At 36.6% G+C, this 22556-nt stretch overlaps 1 protein-coding gene across 5 annotated transcripts in view; it reads left to right on the top strand.

Annotated features, from left to right (window-relative positions):
* Positions 1–22556, top strand: part of LOC135467007 (collagen alpha-1(V) chain-like) — a 91249-nt gene that overhangs the window by 33501 nt on the left and 35192 nt on the right. For 3 of the 5 annotated variants that reach the window (XM_064744794.1, XM_064744763.1, XM_064744786.1), the window contains exons 4-15: positions 2901–2936; positions 6373–6399; positions 6659–6721; positions 11072–11107; positions 15252–15287; positions 15551–15586; positions 16992–17063; positions 18142–18213; positions 19052–19123; positions 19906–20013; positions 20533–20559; positions 21318–21353. In XM_064744794.1, the coding sequence (XP_064600864.1) occupies positions 2901–2936; positions 6373–6399; positions 6659–6721; positions 11072–11107; positions 15252–15287; positions 15551–15586; positions 16992–17063; positions 18142–18213; positions 19052–19123; positions 19906–20013; positions 20533–20559; positions 21318–21353 (621 nt within the window). Of the gene's footprint in view, positions 1–2900; positions 2937–6372; positions 6400–6658; positions 6722–11071; positions 11108–15251; positions 15288–15550; positions 15587–16991; positions 17064–18141; positions 18214–18527; positions 18558–19051; positions 19124–19905; positions 20014–20532; positions 20560–21317; positions 21354–22556 lie in introns of all 5 variants that reach the window. The other 2 variants (XM_064744771.1, XM_064744778.1) reach the window with 2 other exon arrangements.

Consider the following 22556-nt stretch of genomic DNA (forward strand, 5'->3'; position numbering starts at 1 on the left):
GGGAATTGGTGTAGCAGCAATGTGTTTAGTGTCGGAGCTTGCTCCCTCTGTTACATTTGGACATTTTTGATAGATCTGACCAGACCTATCAAGATTTTATTCACGTGCCCACCCAAGTCCCCTTCCAACCCTGAGCTGCTCCATTTCCCTTAAACCTGTCCGAATTCTTTACCTAAGGGGCTTGCACTTGTACATGTAGGTGTGGTGGGCTACATTTCAGCATTTCAGACAGGAAAATATGTCAGCAAAGTGCTTGTTACACTGAACTTAATTAGATATAATTAGGCATACAGAAATGTTGATAAAAAGTGTTTCAGGACCTTCTGGTCCATGTCTAATGTGCTGCTGCATTGAAAAAACCCTTTGCACTCAACCTGTATGCATCTTGATATAGTTCACACATAAAAATATATATGCAACCAAATTACTTCTGCCCTATACACCATGCTACCATATGCCTCTTCTATTCATTCTATGAAAATCTGATTGTTGAAGCACATTTGTGTATTTCTCATTGCATGCTTGCTCAGCTCATCACATTTGACGTTTACACTTATCAAAATGACTGAATGAAACATTCCTTTATTAAGGTGTAGGTGGATTCCAAACATTATTTGTAAATATTTATGTACATATTATGTACATAAATATTTTATTACAATACATTTAACCTTAATGCTAGCCACCGTTGTATATGAAGTGAAATATTCTTGAGTGTGAAATATTTGAAAACTCCTGTCAAATAATTAAATAAATCAGAAGCATTTACTGACCAGGAACATACATTATAGTTGACTGTTGGTATGGAAACGCCCAACGTAATGCCTAGGTTAGTTGTCAGTGGATTACTGTGCTCTTCTCTAAGATTCATACACTTAATATATTGTTGACCAGATGAAGACAAACATGTTATGTCACAACTTTTCCATTTACCTTTGCTTAGTATAAGTGCCTGTATCTTCAATCAGTCTAGAGTAGTTCATTCTCTGGAAGAAGTGATTAGTAGCAAAAGGAGTTTGTACATAAATTAATCTACTTCAAAGAGATGATGAGCAAAGGTGCAAATTTTTCTAGATTGTAGCAGTCACTACAAACATTGAAATCTTTTGATTCTAGTAATAGGTAATTCTAGGTAATACACTTGAAAATTGTTGAAAACTCATCTCAAAGAAATATCTCCAAAAGAAAAATCTGACCATCGGTGAATAGCTTCTGAATGAAAAAAAAAAAAGGTCAGCCATTTCAAGATGTTGCAAACACCAGTTTGAAAGGAGTCATATAAATTACACTTACACTTCAAAGAAAGTCTTAGTGTTTTTGAATAGAATACAGCCTAAAATAATTAGTGTATGTAAGTATTCGATCAATAAACATGCCTAACTTAAATCCTGAAGAACTTGATTAATGTAATTCTTCATTCTATTGACATGTTTGCAAGGTGTTTTTTTCAAGCATATTCTAAAGCTATTATTTTGAGGAGACTGATGAAAATATACCTAAAGCCCTGAAATTGGTCAATCCAACCAATGTAATTTGTCTTCAAAGTCGAATTAAAAATGTGCATAAATTGCACTAAAACTTGTTGTTGCATATGCGAAAATGTTGAGGAATTAGGGTAGTAACAAACCAGTTACGGTAGGTTTAATATATTAACACAAGATGACACTGCTGCCCACAACATGATGCATTGACATTGACCAGGGTGTCAAGGTCATCCAACTCATCTCTTTTCTGTCACGTCTCCAGATCGCATTATTTTGTGTATCTTTTCAGGGCCCCAGTGGACTAGCAGGATTTCCGGTACTTCACCTCTCACTGTCACTTTAACACTTCTCCCAATAACTTCCTACACTTGTAACGCCTAGTACATAGACACTGTGCTCATGAGTGGTTTGCCACTGTTTGACACTGTACTCACTTTAGTATTGTCATTATTCACTAATCTTTACTCATTTATTGGTTAGCAACAACCTTGTCCAGTATTTTCATTATTAGTCTTAGAACTGGACATTTGCTTTATTCGTAAATTTCTTTGCACAAGGTCACGGACATAGTTTTAGGGGAATTGAATTGAGTTTGTAATTCATTTAATTGAAAGCAGTTACATGCCAGGATCCATTACAGAAAGTAGTACATATCATTTGTAAACATCAAGGTTCACAAGTCTTTTGACCTTCAACAATGTCATAAAGTTCTGTTCATTGTCAGGCAATGGGTTTGACTTGTATTCATTAAGTATTATGTATCATTAATAAATTGTCAGTGCCCTCTACAACTGTGTGCAGCTCATAGCTGTATCTAGGTTTTTTGTTGTTGTTGTCAGTCATGAACATTGCTGATATCTTTACTTATCATATTATTCATTTGGCAATGACTTAAATTGCTTGTTCGTATGTCATTGTTTTTATAGCAGTCACTGGCATTGCTTCTCTACATGCTATACTCCCATTTGCAATCACTGCCATTGCTTGTCCATGCCTCATACTGATTTTGGCAATCCTGATACTTATTGTCCATATGTTACACTGTGTTAGGCAGTCACTGGCATAAATTTAGCTAGAATTGTGCCTCTCTAACTTACTTACATCACAATTAAACATCAACTTAAGTAACCCAATGTGCAGTAGCAAAAAACACTAGGTGTTTGTCGTGTGCGCACTTATAGGGATACCAGCTCATATTAATATTCATAACCTTCAAAATCATTCATGTCCGGTTATGTTTCACTGCAATAAGATTAGTCGCATTTTAAAATGCATGGTTGCATCTATTGCTTTGATGGCAAGTTAAGCTTCAAATTGTTTAAAGTGCTTCCATGTATCAGTGGGGTATATGTATAATAAATAAAAGTACATGTATGTGCCAAATTGTTTGCATTTCTGTACATATTTGATCTCTAGGGTGATATTGGTCCCCCAGGATGGCCTGGTAAACCGGTAAGTTTATTTGACATTTTTAACCTCAAATTTTCCTGAATTGTTTACCTTCACCTTGTCTTTATAATTTGTGCTAACTAGTTATTCATCTTTATAAGTTCACACTAGGTTCTTCCTTAATCAACAAGTCGCGTGTATGTCATTTTTGAAGTTTTATAAATTAGAGTAGAAGAGATGGTTTTCTTTGGTGTTTTTTACTTTGATGTTTTTTCCTTATAATTTTGGGACAGATTGATGCCTACTTTTTGTCACATTTATTTATTTGTGAATTAGGGGATCTAGTCAATAAACAATTTTTTTTCCAGTCCTATCTTTTGAATTCTTTTCCCATGTTTTACTTTCCAATCCACTGTTTTCTTTCTTATTGTTAGATGTAGTCTTTTCTTTTGTCTTACAAGTTTTTCTGTTACCCCTTGCTTCTTGCTGTTACCTTTGTAGACCTACCCTAATGACCTAAAATTTTGTCCAAAACATGCAGTTTTAGAGACAAATAAATGTCACAAAAGACTACTTTTGGTGCTGAAACTTACAGTCATCCCATGTTCCAAGCAGACCTCAGAACACCTTTCTGAAGTCAGTAGAACTCTCATAGTCACGAAAAATTGGCAAGTTAGTCATGGACAAAATTCATGGTCATTTAGGGGTATACTTTGTGTATGAATGCCTGTTTGAAAGGAAAGCATGCGGCATGAAGCCAATCATTTCTCCTTGTTTGCTGAAATATTCACCATACTGGTTATTCACCTTTACTTTTCAATTCTTATTTTTTATATAAACCTATATATAATAATTTTAAGAGGGTTGATGAAAATGACCTCTGATTTGATAATATTACTGATTTTTATTCCTTGCCTAGAGCACATGTATTTGTGTGTTCTGGATATATGTTCCTGAAGCAATTCAAGTACTGGAAAAAAGAGGAAAAATTGCTGTCAGATTTCTTCCTTTTGCTGTTATAAATGACCCTGGCTGAAGGGAATGAGCATGGTTCTAAAATGGCAAGAGACAGTGGTTAGGGTCTAGGCACCATTAATCTGATAAAGTCAGTGCACACGTAGGAGGTTATATGACAGGAAGTGCACTCTATCATAACTTACCCTGACCTCTGGCCTCCTATCATCCATCACCTGATGTAACTGATGAACTTTCTGACAAGGAATGAGGGCCAGTGACTTGTACATTGGGATAGCCAAAGGTTTACATTGATGATTGAGGTCTGGTGTGGAGCATAATTTTCAGTATTTTTATTCGAGTGTATTAATAATAACTGTGTTGCCAAAAGAAAAAAATTTGTATTCATTTTTTGTCATTTTCTAGATTGGTTTGCTATTTGCTTTAATTGCTCTGCTTCATGTTTCACAGTTGTTACAGATCAATGCTAAAAGTACTTGTCAGGAGAAAGCTGCTGACAGTTGAATTAGAAAAGTACATGTGTTTTTGTGTTAGGGTTAGGGTTTAGGGTTTGTGACTTGCTCAGTCCAAGAATGTTGAGGTCATCAAGAAATGAGCATCCTGTAGTCTTTATAGTGATTGTAAATCTATCTTTGGGTGCTTGGTGATTCTCGGCAACACCTGGATTTTATCTTTTTCAAAGTGTGTATTCTGTTTGGAAATATCTACAACAATTTTTGTATGAGAGATTGATAATATCACATGAGGAAGTTTGCTAGCAACTGATGTTGTTCATAGATCACATCCATGAGATACTGAGAGGAAAAGTAGAGCTGAGACCAGTCTAAACAAACTGTCAGTCACATGAAAACATCATATTTACCTATATGAAAGTGTGTACACATACATTTGTGTTATGAATGGAATCTATTGGCCAGAGTGAACTATTGTTTTGGACACGTTTCAGTTTGTTGCATGTAAAGTAGTTCTTATAGTTTTAGAAAGTTGCTGACTTAATTTTTTTTTGGGTTGACGTTGCTTCGCTGATTCATTTTAGTTATGGGCTAAAGACATTCTAGAATTTGCCAACACTTGCAATACCAACATATACTGTCTATAAACAGTTTGTTACCTGATACATTACAGAATGGATTAGTAGAAGTCAACCTTTAGGAAAAGATAAAATGTGGCTCACTTGACATTTGTTGATATTTTCAGTGTTTTATTGTGTATGTGGTATTCTACTGTCACTACCTGTGTGTGTTTTATGCACCTGGTTATGGCTCCTGGATAGTTGAAGTTGTCTAATATCTTGGCTGTGTAGGAATCACACACCATTTCTGAAGTTTTATCTGGGTACTGCCACAAATATGTGTATTGCTTCATTGATATAGATTTTAGTACAATAAAACTGTGTGTGTAAATGCCCCAAAATATAAATTAGTTATAATTTCTCAGCCTGTTGTTTGAAAAAGGTCACTTGAGTCTTGTTTTTAAAGAAAATTCAACATTTCCTTGAAGACCATACTTGTTTAGTCTAAAAGGAAACAAGCAATTACACAGCTCTTTTATGTCATAAGCGCTTACAGGAGTGTGTTACTGTGTAGATGAGTATCAGTGTATCATCTCTGGCCTAGGGAGGACCTTCTTTGAAGGGGGTGGTAGTGGGAGGGTGCTGGAATGAATTAAGAGCCCATGGATGAGGCTTGCTGGACTAATTGGCCTGCGAAGATAGTATGGTACCTGAAGAGGTATATCAGCTCTACTGCTAAAGGCCTTGAACTGATTGGGGTATGATAGAGATGGGGATCCACACCAGGGGAAGTCTTGTGGCCCAGAGGTGATGATAGGGCACCTGCTGGCTACCTGCTGGGTCTGGTGATAACACTTAGAGAACACTGGGCTGATACAGCTTCTGGAGGGTTTTGTTAGCTCAGCCACTCCAGAACTAGCAGGATATCATTACATAGCCGTCATCAGATGCTCTGTAAACATCCATCCTTGCAAGTATTACATGGCCTTTGGCTGAACTGAAAGTCTCTTGTTAATATAGCCTCATGCAGATGTACCGTGAAAACGAATGGTTCATTGGTAATGGTCAGTGGCAGAGACAGGAAGAAAATTGTCTCTTGTATTTTAAATCTAAACTTACAATTAAAGAATGGCTAAGGCAGAGAAAACAAGAAATAGATGTTCCAGAGGGTGTGGAGAATTGTAGAGGACAGAAGTGTTGTAAAGTTGCTCATGTTTAATTTAGAAGAAATTTATCTCAAAATTCAGCTCTGCCTGATGACTTGTTGTATAAGAAATAAAAGTGACATAGGATGTGCAAATCTGTTTTTGTACCTGTCATTTTTCTGATTTCACCTTCTTGCTGTGCATGTTTTTTTTCACATTTATGTTCATTTTGTTAGAATTTGTTTGACATGTTTTTGCACTGCGTTAGTTTTCTTTTATGCACCTATCACTTCAGCATTTCACTCTGATTGCTGATTTTATGAACTTGGATTATTTTGGTAACTTCTTTTCTTGTGTTTTTTTTCAGGGATTGCGAGGATTGAAAGGAGAAAAGGTATTTTTCCACACTTCCATATTTTTGCTGAAAAATTTAGGCACAAACTTGTTCTCCAGGTTGTGAGTGTTTATAAATGAGACCAACAGGAGACATGTAAACAGTGGGAGTAAGGATAAAAACCCTTCTGGTGTTAGACAGGTGTTAATTGTTTTATAATATCCATATTAATCTTTGGACACCTGTCATAAATCAAGATTTGTCTTCTCTCATTCCTGATGATGTTATTAATAGAGTTACCTGTATCTTAATCTTACAGGGTAGTTCAGGGGATGTTAACAACTTGTTGCCTCACCAGATTCGGGGACCACCAGGCCCTACTGTAAGTAACGGTTACATAACTCAAGAAACCCACATGTACATAAAAGACCTTCTCTGGCTGAGCCAGGTTTGATTAGGAACATGTCATTTTTTGAGGTTGATTGATTACTTTTTGAGGTCAGGTGATTTTCCTCACTCTAGTATACCAACTGTTATACCTGGTGTTAATATATCAGTGAAATAACCTTGTGTAAGGTGCAAAACACCAGTGAAAGAAACAACAAACATTCCAATGAAAAAGCTCAAATATAATTCATCCAAAATTTTGGTAGCACCCCTTGTGGTAAATTTGCAATTTTTGGATAAAAAAAGACTGAATGGTTATACGAATACATTTTTGATTCATTTGGGATCCAGGCTAGTATCATAGCGGCAAACCTCTTGAAATCGTTCAGATTATTATTATTCTTAGTCAATTCGTGAAATTGCAATATCTCGAAAACTGGTAAAGGTAGAAAAACCAAACTTCAGAGTCTTAACGAGGAATATAGGAAGCAACTTTTGACGTTTTGTACTGTTGCACCAGTCCTGTGATTTAACAGCCATGTTGAATCTTATTGATGGGCTCAAAAAATTTGCTTCTTCAAAACGGCTAAACCTATTGAGATAATCTTTCGTTTACAGTTTTTAGGTGGATTGCCCTACCCACATTGTAAAAAACATATAAGTTGGTATGCAAATAAGGTCAAAACTGACCGATGAACTTGGCTCAAAAGTAGGCCAATTGTTTAAACTGCTTTAAATTAATAGACAAACAGTCTGTCTGGTGCCCCTTTATGTCACAATTACAAATTTGCAAAAATTGTTTTTGTACTTTGTGTTGTTTTCATGTTATGACCAAAAAAACAAACAAAAAAATTTGACAAAATCGTCCTATGTAAATAACATGGGAGCTTTGTGCTAGACTACATGAAACCATTGACTGCAGTTCACTGTGAGAATGGACATCAGCTCTGCAACAATGTATTCTTTCTGTCTTTTGTCCTTGGCTATGGGCAGAAGATCAGAGCCGCTTAATCTCTGTGCTAGTCTTTAGTACTTGGTCAATTGTAAATGTCATCCAGCAGTCAAGGGTTCAAATCCAGTACATTCCTTTCCATTTTTTGTGTGTTTTTCCCCTATTATACAAACACCAGGCTACCAGAAGTGGTAAACGATTAGTGGCATGGACCCCGGCAACGCTGTTGGATAAAAGCTGGAATTTTTTTATTTTTGTATTTTGTGGGTTTTCTGTGGTGACCTTAAACTTCCATACTGTCATTCTTGAACACGAACCTTGAAGTGGAAAAAGTGGACAGTAATTGGGGAATGGCTAATCTTATGTAAGATGAAGCTGTCTATGGCAAGAACATTTGCTGTATACAAACTTAAGAAAAACAGACCTGTATGAACATAATACGATATTTGTTATTTACTAAATATATATATGTACATCAGGATTAACTTATGAATAAAATCTCAAAATGTATACATCAGGATCTTATTCAAGTCTACTTTTTCTGGTACCATTAACTTGTCAAAAGTTAGCGCCATCCTAAAAAACAAAGCATCACGTTCCAATTACTAAAGAAGAGTGATCTGTACTCTCAAGCCAGGATGTCTACTTGTCTAAATTACACTAAGTTTGTTTATGTGCAATTTTTTGTGTGGTTCATCCAGTCTTCAGTGTTGGTAAAAAAAAAGCACTATTCATTACATACAGGTATAGTAGAGGTGAGATTCCATCAAGTGTTTTTACGTTAATTCCAGAGCAGTGTTACATATCAGAATTCTGGTAAAATGTTAAGAACGTTTTCTGTTAAGATATATTGTTCCCATGGCGACAGAAGAAGAAAAAGAGAGGAAGATAGGTCATAAAGAATACATTTTGTTGGCCATGACACAAATTACAAGACATTAGCATCACATTACCCTCTTCCATCAGATGCTAAGGTGTCGGTTCGGATTTCCAATAATTTGTACTGTAAAACTTGCAGATGTTTGATGAGTTAAAAATGGGTTTAGTTAAATTGTCTGGTATTTGTTACTGTTGGTGTCTGCATGTTAATATTAGTGTTCATGCCTGTATGTTCTAAATGCACACTTAACTTCCCTGGCATGCTGGAATTTCTAAGGGCTGGGAGGAAGTAGGGCTAATTGTGTTGTGATTGACTTTTACATATCTCTTGACCATTCAGAGTGATGATTAGTTAATCATGCTGTCTGGCTTACATCATACTCCGCCAGGTGTTCACAGACCAGGGTGATGTAATAGACCAACATAAAAGGAAAGCAGACATAAACTGGGCTAGTTATGGTACATTTATAAGTAAAGAGAGATATATGTACATGTATTACACTGTATATCATTGTACCTTTTTTTAAAAACTTTTTTGTCATTCAAAAATAAAGATAACTAATAGAATGTATAAAATTACAGCACTATCTTATCCAAACACTGAAATGTAGAATTTTGTTTGATGTTTAAGTATGTTGATATAGAAGATCATTGTATTATTTTTTTATTTTTGATTTAGAGAAAAAATGATCTGATCACATCTCAAGAAATTCTGATGTAGGGAATAGTGAGTAAGCTGGACAATATGAGAGAACAGTTGAATAATAGTGTCACTAGGACCATTGTGTGTTGATTTGCTACCTGAGCTACACACATATGCCTACATACTGAAGTTTTCGTTATAACACTAAAAAGTTTTCTTGCAGGGTTACAAATAGCATTAGGAGAATTGTTATCTTAGGAAATTATCTGTGAGGTATTCCACTCTATTCTTGTTCGCTTGAATTCTGCAGTAATTTATTGTTGTTCCCTGCCGGCAAAGTTGCAGCAGTGCATGGCTCATGTGTATATGAGGAGGTTGTTCAGTGGCAGGCTGTCAAGGTATATATCTCATAGAACATACTATAGCTACCTCTCCTAGAACATAGCTTCTCCCTCCTGGCAGTTATGGCTTTATGGCATATTTATACTGAAGCGGTCTAAAGGAGGTGGCAGATTGTCTTATCGGTCATGTTTTCACCATGTTACTTTGACAGACAGTCTGGCCATGCCAGAACAAGCCAACAGATTGATGTTGTGTCAGAGTCAATCAGTTTATTTGGTCTGAATTCTTTGAACCATATCATGGGAGGAGGCCAAGGTTTTCTCAGTCTGTCTGTCACTAATGCTGACAAATGAGACTGCCGATTTTTCTTTTTGTTACATCTCAATCTTATCTCAAAACATGATACAAATCAAGAATTTATCTTTTTTTTGTTGAAGTTTCATTGTTTGCTCCCTTTTTTAGTGAAAAATAAGGGTAACAGTTTTAATAGAAGTAAGCCTATGTTTTTCCGATACATTTCATACTATGGTATCATTTTTGGAGGATGAAATCGTTTCCTTATTGAGAGTTGTTGACATTGCACGTGTGGGGTTTTCATTTCCTGTCCCTTAATCAAAAGCCATCTTAGAAAGACCTGTCACACATCTGCTCCCCCACAGCCCCTATAATAACTTCTTGTTCTTAAGGCAACCATTACAAAATAGCAGTATCAGTACATCTGGCAAGAAGACAGCAGGGAGCAGGACTAGGTGCTCTTCTGGGGTTAAACCAATAAACAGTAGAGGGGAAAGTGAGCTTCCTTGGCTCATCCCTCACATCTCCTGATATATTACTCCATTGTCTGTTTTCTCACCTTCTCAGTGCCATGCCATTCTTACACAGCACCTTAGTGGGAAAAATAAGTGCAGATCAATTTGACATCTACCTCTGCAAACTGAAAGCATCTGTATGTGTATCTTACATTGTTGTCAGTTGTTATTTCACTGCTGTTTGGCCATTAGTAGGACTGATTAACCCGTGGTGTAAGGACGAAAGTTTAATGTATCGTCTAATTAATTCCTGAAAAACTCTCCAGCTAAGAGCTATATGCACTTAGGCTAATTCAATACACTTTAGGAACACCGTGACATGTTTGGACCTACATATTGTGTCAAGGTGTACCTAGTGCGCGTTAACATTTAATATGAAGAAAATGGTTATGTTAGACTGTTTATTTTGTAAAGAATAATTTATGTGCATATGGCATATTCCCCAAAAATATTTTACTGATATTACTTAACATGTAGGCCTACTTAGTAATCCCTCAGCAGGGAGAGCACTTGAAACCATGTTAAGAACAGAGGGTAGGGGTGGAACAATACGAAATTAGGCCAATGCATATTCCACAAACGAACCCAGGTCCTCGGCACTAGTCATGTAATTTTATGAATTCTTTATTGGTGCATTATTTTTCATTTTGTCCCATTAATGTTACTTAACATTACCATTGTTGTGTATAGTAAATGAAAGCATTTGCTTGATATTTTCAGGGGCCTAAAGGAGACAGAGGATTCCCTGGTTTCCCGGTTTGTGAATGACCCACTGTTTGCTCATTATAGTTTGGTTGTCACCATTATTCATTATATTTAACAAAAGATATACTCTTGTAAAAATGAATGGGAGAGAAATAGAGGTATTGGATTCATAAAGGCAGTACGATGAGAATGCTTTGCTATAACTATGAGATACACATTAAAAAGTATACATTAGTATCAGTATATATGCATCTGGTATTGTAACTGACTATTGGAAGCACTTTGAACATTATATTTGTAACAGATAGTTAACTGGCATTGAATTGGCATGTATTGTTAAAATACGAGATCACACAAAATATGCTTGTCAAGGCATGTAATATACTTTTATTGTGAAGTAGGTAGATACATGCATGTTTTTCTGGATTTTCCTGTTTCCCCCTAATTTACCCACTAGCTGCATGTCATTTGCAGGTCAAAGTTGTGTTCCAGTTTAAATATAGGTTTTGTTTTCAGGTGTGAATACATGTATTCACAGGGTTGATGCCCTACCTGGAAATTACCTGATCTCCAGCATGTTATAGTAAGCTTTTCCTCCTTTGTGTATCTGTTATCTTACCTGGGCAGAAGATTTAATTGACAGGTGACTGTGTGGTTGTGAACTCAGGTGACTGTATACAAATACACAGACTTATGTCATGTGTTATTATACATGTGTATCATATAAGGCATCACATTTGAGATGAAAATTCCAAGATAATCCCCTTTTAACATGTTAGCTTCATCCCTCTTTAAATGTTTTATTTTTATGTAAACTACAGGATTCTGTTTTTGATGCCTTCAGTTTTCCCCTAGAATAATGAAACCTATTTGTCGTGTTGATGTCATTATAAGTTATTAGTAGATAGGTTTGTTTAAAATAAGAAGAACATACCAGCACATGACTAAGCCTTTGAAGTCAGATCTCAGTTCATGTCAAACACTGATGTAGATAAGAGGTTTAGGGCTTGTTTTTTTTTCTTTTTAACTCAGGGACTATGCAGGACCACATTTGTTAGAGTTATAATAAAAGCAGTCAGCTGATTATTCATACCTGTTGGAGGCAGCTGTCTGTTTCTGCTCGTTACCTGCCATAATGACCCACATTGTTGATGAGCTCTGCTAGGTGGTTTATGAGTACAGGTAGATTCACCAGCCGTCTGACAGCTTTATGGTGCCTGTCTCTACCTGAGCCTATGTTACAACTGCCACTTATAGTACTCTTCCTGAAAATACACAGATGTTTTTTTTTTATTTTGATACCTGTAAACCTGTATTCCCTGAATAGGACAAGTATTTGATCCCACATTTTTCTTCTTCATTAACCAGCATCTATTTGGAATGGTCAATTAATCTGTAGTTTATCATCTGGCATCCAGGAATGTTTTCTCATTTATCATTTCTCAGGGACAGTAGTGATAGAGTGTTTCTTTATTGTAGTTGGCAAAAAAGGAAATGACCACCGGTAAATCATTTTGGTAGTTGGACGTTTTCTGTCAGCTAGCGAATGAAAGATTATAAATTGTAAATCTTAAACCTGAACAGTCCTTTTTGGAAAGGAGCAATTTTGTTTCATAGTAACATTATTATTGTTAGGTTGGTGGGTGTAATTTTGCACGTTTGAAGTTAAAATGTTTGCTTGTATGCAGATTATCACATGGCAAAGCAGTTAAGTCTTCAAGGATTGAGGTTTGAAGCACATGCTACCCTTAGGATATTGTACTTGTGTTGCATATGTGACCTCCAAAGGTTAAATCCACTTCCCTTCACCAAATTACTTAATAGGCTCACTTAAGAAAGCAGCCTTAGGGATAGAAGGGACTTGAACAGGATTTATATTGTGAGAATGACAGAGGTGTGTTTGCAGACATCCTGCTGTTCCGTTAGGAGAGACATAAGGTCTTTCTCTTGGTAATTAGGCGAGTTGCCCACAGGTTTGGAATTCTTTTTGAGGTGGTTTGGTGGGACGTTTCTGTAACAGACGTTTTGAGTACAATTCTGCTGCCTTTAGGCTATATCGTGCACTAATTAACCCTGTTGCGGTACTGTGGAGAATATTGTGGACTATGAATGGCAGTGGTCCTGTCTCTAACCTTGGAGTTTTGAGAGAGTCTTGAATTTATGGCAGGCTTTCTGCTGTGTGCTTTGGAAGTATCCACCCATTGATAACTGCATCATTCACATTGCAACTTCTGTCAGGAAGGCAACCATGAATCCTGTCATGGATGATGCTGTGACCTTGCAAGGAAGCTTTTAACCTTGATTGCCAACACCTTTGGGTGGAATCACAGGCTACTTATCTGACACCAGATCTTGTGATGGTGTCAGAGGGACGATAAAGCTGTCTTCATTCCACACTTTTTATTTTGGTGTGACCAAATGTGTGGTAGTTTTCTGATCACGAGATTCCTTCTGACCTCCAAAGTTATTTCAACTGGTCAGGGGATACAGAGGTGTGTCTGGGACACAGTGATTACTCTGTGGGGATGCCTGCTGTACAGGAAGAATGAATCGGGAGAGGATACACAGGAATAAATACCACATTATAACATCACTGTTGACACACCCCCAAGGGCAATGATTAGGAGTCTGGTGCAAGAGAAGTCAGGGGTTTAACTGGCTACAGAATATCTGAATGGGGCCGAGGAGTGCAGATAGATCAAACTGGTGGCATTAACTTCAATTTTGAAGTGGTATTTTAGTATAAGATATATTGATTAAAGAACCTACTTATATTATCATTTGATACACTTGAGTATGCAAATGTAGGCTATAGAGGCTCAAGAGTTCAGCTTTGCACCAACCCCTCAGCACTGATGGACCCTGGGATTCCTAGATAGGTTTACACACACTTCAAGTTCAATGAAATCTCAGTAAAAGCTGCAAACTAAAAGTTGGTTTACAGTGTATATTCATACCTTACATTATACAGACAGGGATAGTGGCGAGGGGTTAATACTGGAGGCATGTGTAACATGTGCGTCATATGCACTGTGCAAGGCTTGTGGGGTAGGGCTGCTGTTGTTAGGGACAGACATGATGAGAAACAGAACCACAGTGGCCTGGGTGGCCTCTACCTACCTTAGACAATACATGTATTCCTTTTTATATGCTGTTATGAGGTAAAAGATGTATGGAAATACTAGTAGTTGACTTCAGAGTTTAAGTGTCACGTTTTAACATGACTGAATTTTTTTCTGGCAATAAATAGTAGGAAGTGATATAATTTTTGTTATGGTTACCTGTATGTTTTAGCTGTAGACTTCATTTACATATAAAATGTAATTTTAAGTTTTCATTTAGGTAGATACTAGGAACTCTTGTGAGGAAATTATGCACAAAACATATTATTGTTTTGTTTTTTGGTCATTTTACATTAATAAAAGTAATTTAAACAGTAATAAAGGAGAAGCTCAACACTAGAATAATTGTTTAATGGAGGTGATTCAGGTGTTCCTTGTCATTCTATCTACATTTAATTAGTTTACACCTGTGGGCCGTATTCTGTCCCAGTCTTGAGCCTTACCATAGGTGTTTTTGGCCTACCTGGTGAAATATTTGTACTCATATTACCCATATTACCTGGTGTTGAATATTTATATGTAACTCGTGATTTCTCCAAAGACGGTTTGATATTTAATGGCATCTGTGAGGGATGCAATTTGTTTGTATTATTATTTTTACATGTATTTTTAAAATTCATGGATTATGAAGCGATACAGAGTAAAAAGTTGTAAATGTACCAATCTTGGTTTAAGTGCGTGCTATTTTACTGGCGATACCCATATTTGTCTAACAGCATGGCCTGGCAGTTTTTAACCCAAACACTAACCTCACAAACCGTACTAACAAACAACACCTGGCTCACATAAACCATTTTATTTCTTTGAATGCTGCTATAAGGCTTTGTAAGTATGACAAGTAAATTATATTATACTTTTAATATATGACTGGAATAAGAGATAAACTTTATACATATGAAGAATAAATTTAAAAATAAAACAAAGTTTTGATCTTTAGCCTTATGCATGTACAAAAGTAACCAATGAAAAGAAGTCCTTTGGGTTTACTTAATTATGACTTGATAAAGTACACAGTTGTAATTGTTTTATTACAACATTGGTAAACAACACTTGTGATTTCCTATTGTTAACAGGGACCAATAGGTTTCCAGGGCCCTAAAGGAGACACAGTAAGTTCTTAGCTCTTTATGATATTAGGTTACATGTATTTTGTCCAATTTTAATTATTATTCATAATACTTTGTATGTGTGAATAAAGCTTGAATACAGATATATGCACATGACATTTCTGGGGTAGATACAGCCTCTTGTAACACTATAATAGAGTGTTAATATATAATTATTTCTAGTTGGTTAATTTCCAATCCTCACTTGTTACAGTGAGTAAAACACCCACATGCAGATGTAATTATTTTGTGTTCTTACACTATAGGGAGAGCCAGGTCCAACAGGAGAGAAAGGAATGAAGGTAAAGACTTGCTCTGCCAGTAGGGAAAGTCTTCCCAGTATTACATACTAGTATCTTCACAACAGAAAAACTACTCTATGTCGCTTGTCTTTTCACTAGTGAAAGACTCCGTTCAGTATTACTTGCTCTGCCAGTACGGAAAACCTATTCTGTATCACTTACCTTCACAACAGAAACACTGTACTGTATCATTTGTCTTGGATAGACTACTATGTGTCACTTGGCTTTTCACTATTGAAAGACTACTACAAAGTCTAATCTGTATCCCTTATCTGCATAACAGAAAGACTACTCTGTACCACTTGTTCTCCCAATTGTGAATATATACTCTGTATCACTTTTTTTCATAACAGAAAGACTACTCTGTCTCATATGTCATTTCAGTAGTGAAAGACTGCTCCACATCACTTGTTCTCCCAGTAATGGATGTCTGCCCTGTGTTGTTTACTTTCACATAAGAAAGTCTACTCTGTATCACTTGTCCTTTCACTAGTGAAAGACTGTAAGGAAAGTCTAATCTGTATCACTTGTATCACTTATCTTCATAACAGAAAGACTACTCTGTATCACTTGTCTTCATAACAGAAAGACTACTCTGTATCACAGAAAGACTACTCTGTATCACTTGTCTTCATAACAGAAAGACTACTCTGTATCACTTATCTTCATAACAGAAAGACTACTCTGTATCACAGAAAGACTACTCTGTATCACTTGTGTTCATAACAGAAAGACTACTGTGTATCACTTGTGTTCATAACAGAAAGACTACTCTGTATCACTTACCTTTATAAGAGAAAGACTACTCTGTATCACTTGTGTTCATAACAGAAAGACTACTCTGTATCACTTATCTTCATAACAGAAAGACTACTCTGTATCACTTGTCTTCAGTTGAAAGAAAGACAACTCTCTGTCGCTGATACTTTTATGGTTCTTTTACGGCTACTCCGTATGAATTGTCCAACTTTTCCACTAGTCCGCATGTATCTTTTTTTAAGCAGAAATCAGAGAACTATTCACAATTCAATGTTAAGGTTTCATCTCAGGCAGGGAATTTCAAGATCCCCAGAGATCCTTTGTTCTTAGGATCTAGATGGCAAGAAGTGTTATTATGATACATGAAGTTCACATTAGCCCATTTGACTTCACCAATATGATGATAATGTTACACGAGAAAGTTTGTTGATAACATACCAAAAGGTTGGTGGTTTATCCCAGGCTCCTTGCTTTCCTCCGCTCATAAAACTGGCTACCATTATATCAGTAAAAAATTTGGGGGATATAAATGAAGAGCAGATAAAGTAGTAATAAACTAAGGTTTGTTGTTATGATAATAATGAGGAAATTATTTCAAGTATCATTATATTTGGGATACATTGCTGAATATGATCATTGTTGGTAGGGTGATCCAGGAGACAAGGGTCAAAAGGGTCAGCCAGGATTACCAGGCTATGATGGACTTCAGGGAGCAAAGGTAACAGTATTGTAATAATTGACAATGCCCATGACCTTATCCATGACTAAGTTCATCATTTTTTCCAATTCTGGGAGTTCTATGTATCTTAGAAAGGTGTTTTGATGTTTCTTTGGAAGTTATGGTAATATCTCACTGGAAAAATTTAATTTTCAGCCCCAAAAATAGTGTTTTATGACATTTATTTGTCTCTAGAAATGCACTTTGGTTGGCAGAATTTTACATCATTTTTAATACTGGTGAATTACCTTTTTAATTTGTATGCTTTTATACTGAAGTCAAATTAGAAGCCGTTATTTGATATAAATGTGTAAAGTAAAACAGCTTTGAATTTGCCTTTTCTGGTAAATGTTTTATGGGTCAAATCACCTTTCTTATGGAATAAAAGAAAGATGGTTAAGTTTTTGATATAGAGAACCAACATTTATGTTTTGCCTACAACCTTTGATGTGTTTGAGGGGCTGAAGTGATGAGCAGCTTTATTGCCTGTTTCAGGCTTATCTCTGCAGTTTTTACCATTACCCGACAGCTGACTCTCAGGTGATGGGTTCCGCTACAGGATTAAGACAATGTGCTCTGATTGCTGCCATCTGTCATTAACATACCTTGAAACAATATGTTCGTCTTGTAGTGGTGTTTCTTGTACAAAGGTCATATAGAGTAAGGAAGCTGTAAGGAGCAGGGCCTGGTGGACCAGGTGGGTGTGAGTAATATCTGACCCCACACCTGTGACAGATGAAGGAGCAGACAAACAATCGGGTCCAGATCTCCTCACATCAAACTCTCATCAGCAGAGTGTATCACTTGTACCTCTGACCCCATGCTTCCTATTTACCTGTCTGAAGTAGATTTGGGGGTAAACACATGGGAAGGGAATGTTTCCCCTTCTTGTACTCCATTGTGTTTGTTCAAGAAAACTACTGTTGTTCTGGTACTGTTTAAACTCTGTCTGACCTCTGCATTACTTACCCTTGCTGTTGATACCCATCTTCTGTTTTGTCTAATTCTATGACTGATCCCTATATATATTAGATAAGATGCCCTATTATTATATAATAAGATCTCTTTTCATCTCCAGGACAACATCAAACCAAGGTCTATAAAACTGACAGACGGCTCACTTGGCTATACTAGAATAATAACCTTAAAGGTAGTACTTACTAACTGCTACATATAAATTAGTTCAGTCAGCTGATTAAATAAAGTGATGAAACTATAACAAGTTATTTCAAAGAGCAGAAGTTTAAATTTGTGTGATTTTAAGATATCCTCCTCTCATAATGCTGACTGCAGTTGTATAATGTATATTTTTGATTATGGCATTAAACCCCAATCATATAAATAAAAAACAAAATTGGGGGTCATCTACTCTATGTTCATTTTCTAAAAGAAATGTGCCTGAAGTTTTTATTTGTTAATACATTAAGGCTAATAGTAAAATGTTGTGCTATGTTTGTCTCCCAGGGTGCACAGTATGAAGTTATAACAATAAAGGTTTGTGAGTAATCCACTTCTGGCATGTTTGACAAAAGTGCATGCTCAAGTTGCCTGCATCAGGTTGCATCCACATTTGTGTTTTTATTTGAAGGAAATGGACTGAACATTTTACGTAGTTCCCAACCTACTATTTAATCCTCATTTATCCATGATATTCTTACCCAGTGCTATGTTACTCACTCTCTTCTAGGATTTATCTTTGTATCACTAATGACTGTTCTTCAGATGATTTGTTGCCACACCTTGTCATGAGATTTTAATAGTTACCTCTCTCAAAACTAACAAATGGCTGTAGGAAAAGTCTGTTTTGCAGGTGTTAAAATATTTGATTCTTTAATTGTGTCTCATATGAAAATGGCTATGTTCATTTGCTAATGTATGTTTCAGTTTTGTACAGTAATGGTACATGTATTTGCATGCTCCATTCCTGCCACTGTGGCTATATGCATGTGCATGTATGGCTTATTCTGTTTGCATGTGCTTGTCTGTAGGGTGACCGTGGCCCACCTGGACTACCTGGGAACATTGGTCCGAATTCCAACATCACTGTTCTAACCCTCAAGGTATCTCTGTTATGCACACCTAAGATAATCCTGGTCATGAAGTAATCATAGTGATGAAGTGCTTTACATTTAAAAAGAAATAACTCCAAATATGTGAAAATATGTCATACTTTTTCCTCTATTCAAGAAACTAGACCATTGGATGGAAATGTCCTAGCCTGGTTTTAATAGACTCTGTGTTTAAGCACAAATGTCCGATTGAACTGTACAGTGCTCATTTGTTTTGGGGGAATTGTACTGTATGTACAGTGTATATAACTTGTTTTAGTGAATGATTTGTTTCTGTAAAATGGATAAATCTAAGCATTTGATTAATGATGAGGCTTTTCTGTGTTGTATGGGTGACTTGATGTTATATACATGTGGATAGGGCTATCTGAGTAAAATAACGTGTAATACATAAGAATTTAATGTTCTATATTGTGACTGCATATTGATTCTTTTATCTGTTGGGAATATTATGCAATTATCTAAGAGTAAAGAAGAAGTTCCTATCACTACATTTAATTCCATTGATTAAATATCTGAACGATGTATAAAAAAATAAATCATGTATTTAGATCTGAAGCCTGTATAAATTTAAGGCCTGTATTTAAATCTGCACATTCTGTGAACCTGAATACTGTGGTTAAATGTGAGAGCTTTATAAATCTGAGTGCTTGTATTTACTCAAGGAATCCTGTGTTTAGTATAGAGGTTAGAATAAATCTAACTACAGAATTTAAATCTGAACGCTGTTATTTTGTCTTGTATGATCATTGTTACCTGTGTATACTGTATAGGGTGAACCTGGAGAACCTGGCCGAATAGGACCTCCAGGACCTCAGGGGCCTAAGGGCACACCTGGACTGCCTGGCTTTGACGGACTGCCGGGACCACCAGGGAAGGAGGTAGGCATGTTGCCTGAGTGACCTGTCCAGCCTGTCAACTCATGGCAGTTCATGTCAGGTGTTGTCAGGGGACAGATTAACACTGTCTAATAAGACCAGAAATGGTCAGAATAATTAAAATAACATTTTACACAGAAGTAGTTGCAATTTTTTTTTGTTGGTCATGACTAGAACAGAATGCATCAGAGAATAAATACAGGAAAGCCTGCTTTATTTGATTTAATGCCAAATCAGAGAGGCCCAGATGTCAGAGACAATAGCTGCATTGTAAGGTGCAGGTCAAACAAGACTGATCTTGATTGAGGGTTGATAACCTGTACAATAATTAAAGAAAGTCAATATTTTCAGGACTGTAAACAGAAGCGTGGACAAAAAAGATGTTGAAGATGCCATTTTGTACTGTATGAAAAAAACAATAACACAGTTATTGCAGTGATACTTGGAGGAGATACATATATAACCACTACATTGTGCGATAGATAACTGTGCTGAGATGACTCTTGTCTGTTTATGTTACAGGGACCCATTGGCCCCTCAGGACCTCCAGTGAGTGACACCCTGCACTACTAATGGCTTGTATACATGTTATAACTATTGCATTTCCTGTCAGTATATGATTCACAATTTAATGATTTTTGTGGGATTGTATTCAGCCTAAAATAGTTGAACTGGGCAGTTTTTGAAATTACACACATCAAGAAATTCAGGAAGTACTTGTGGACATAAGTTTGACAGATATATGGGTTTCAGACCCTATATGGTATCAAATGGGGATGAAATCCTTAATGTGTGTGCACGTATTCCTCTTATCTTTACCTATACATTGATAAGAACACAGTGATCGCTAATTGTCAGGTGTCAGGTGAAGGGTGGTGGTTTACTTCCATCTCTATCTCTTCCATCAGTTTCTCTAAGAAGAATACGGATTGCTATCAAAGATGTGAAATCTTCTTGAGCACAGATACGCACCCCCCCCCCCCTCCTCTCTCACCAAACCAAAGAAAAAATACAAAAGATATACAGTAATCAATAGTGCTGGGACTACATTGAATCTGCTGAGGATTGCCAGTTTTTGACACCTTTTTAGGGATCATCCAAATTTGTCTTCTGTGTTCACTAATGCCTGTCGTTTACCAAACATCCCCAGGACTCTATTGTGTTTGTCCCAACATCATTCTGGCCGCCATTGTATTAGTGAAATATTCTTGAGTATGGCATAAAACACCAATCAAATAAATAAGTGTAAACCAGAGCAGCTGTATCCTACTGCTATGAGGTATGATGGTTTTAATTTTCTTTGTCAGGGTCCCCCTGGAAGAGACGGATCCCCTGGAATGCCTGTAAGTCTTCACAGCATTATACCTGAGCAGTTTAAAGAAAACAAGCACCCCTGTTTTGTAAATTACAACATTCATATGGAATGGACAGTGTTGTATGTAATACGCTAGGATGCGATTAATTGGACAACGGATAAAAATAACTGCTTTTCACTTAATTTCAAAGATGATCCTTTTTATTATTGTGGGACATTTTTTTTTCTACAAAACATCTAATGATACGGTAGAAAGCTGTATACGAGTGGCCATGTATCAAGGTTTATTACACTTATTTATCTGCACCCACATTCATCTTGCCCCCTCACAGGGTCTCACAGGTAAAACAGGTATGACAGGCTTTAGAGGTGTCCGTGGCCCTGTTGGTTTCCCAGGTATGCCAGGTAAAATTGGTCTCCCTGGTCCTAAAGGGACCAAAGGGGATAGAGGCCCACCTGGTTACATTGATACCCCTGGGCCTCTTGGTAATTGGTCTGACCTTGACGGCCCACAGGGACCCAAGGTAATTCAGGGTCCCCCAGGCCCCCCAGGGCTTCCAGGAACACCTGGTCAGCCGGGCATCCCTGGCCTTGATGGACAGCCAGCAGCCAAAGTGAGTTCACTGCATGTTGCCCTGATGCATGACAGCCATATTGGCTCAGTCAACTCTACTGTCCCAGTCCTGATTCCAATAAATTTTTCTTTTCTGGTGGTTTTATTTGGGGTTATTGATGAGTTGTACCCTCTTTTGTTTATTTATTCCTTTTCTGTTTTCCTGTTCAAGGAGGTACCAATCTTTCTTGATGAATGATCCTTTTTTGTGACTTATTTTCTGAAGTTTTTTTATTTCTTTGGAACCCATGGCTTTCTTTTAAATTGACCTTGTATATATATATCTACAGTGCACTTTAAAGGAATCTTCTCATATCCTCTCTGAATTCACAGTTGGGTTTAGTGTCCTGCCATTTTGTCTTTCACATCATATCATTATGTTTGGTTTATCTTTTAGAGTGGGATTTATGTCATATTTCTTTTTGTGTCATGAGACAGCCAAAAGACAGACTTTTGTCTTCTATCTTTTTCTGTTCTTTCCAGATGGACTTGTCTCTTGTTATTTGTTATTAGGTGACTACTGTTTTAGCTTTAGAGCCATGTCACATGCTCTGTAGTCATGATTCAGATATTAGAAATATGATTTATAGGACAAACTTTTGTCTTCTATCTTTTTCT

Source organism: Liolophura sinensis, chromosome 1 (assembly GCF_032854445.1).
Source record: "Liolophura sinensis isolate JHLJ2023 chromosome 1, CUHK_Ljap_v2, whole genome shotgun sequence".
NCBI classification, from domain to species: domain Eukaryota; kingdom Metazoa; phylum Mollusca; class Polyplacophora; order Chitonida; family Chitonidae; genus Liolophura; species Liolophura sinensis.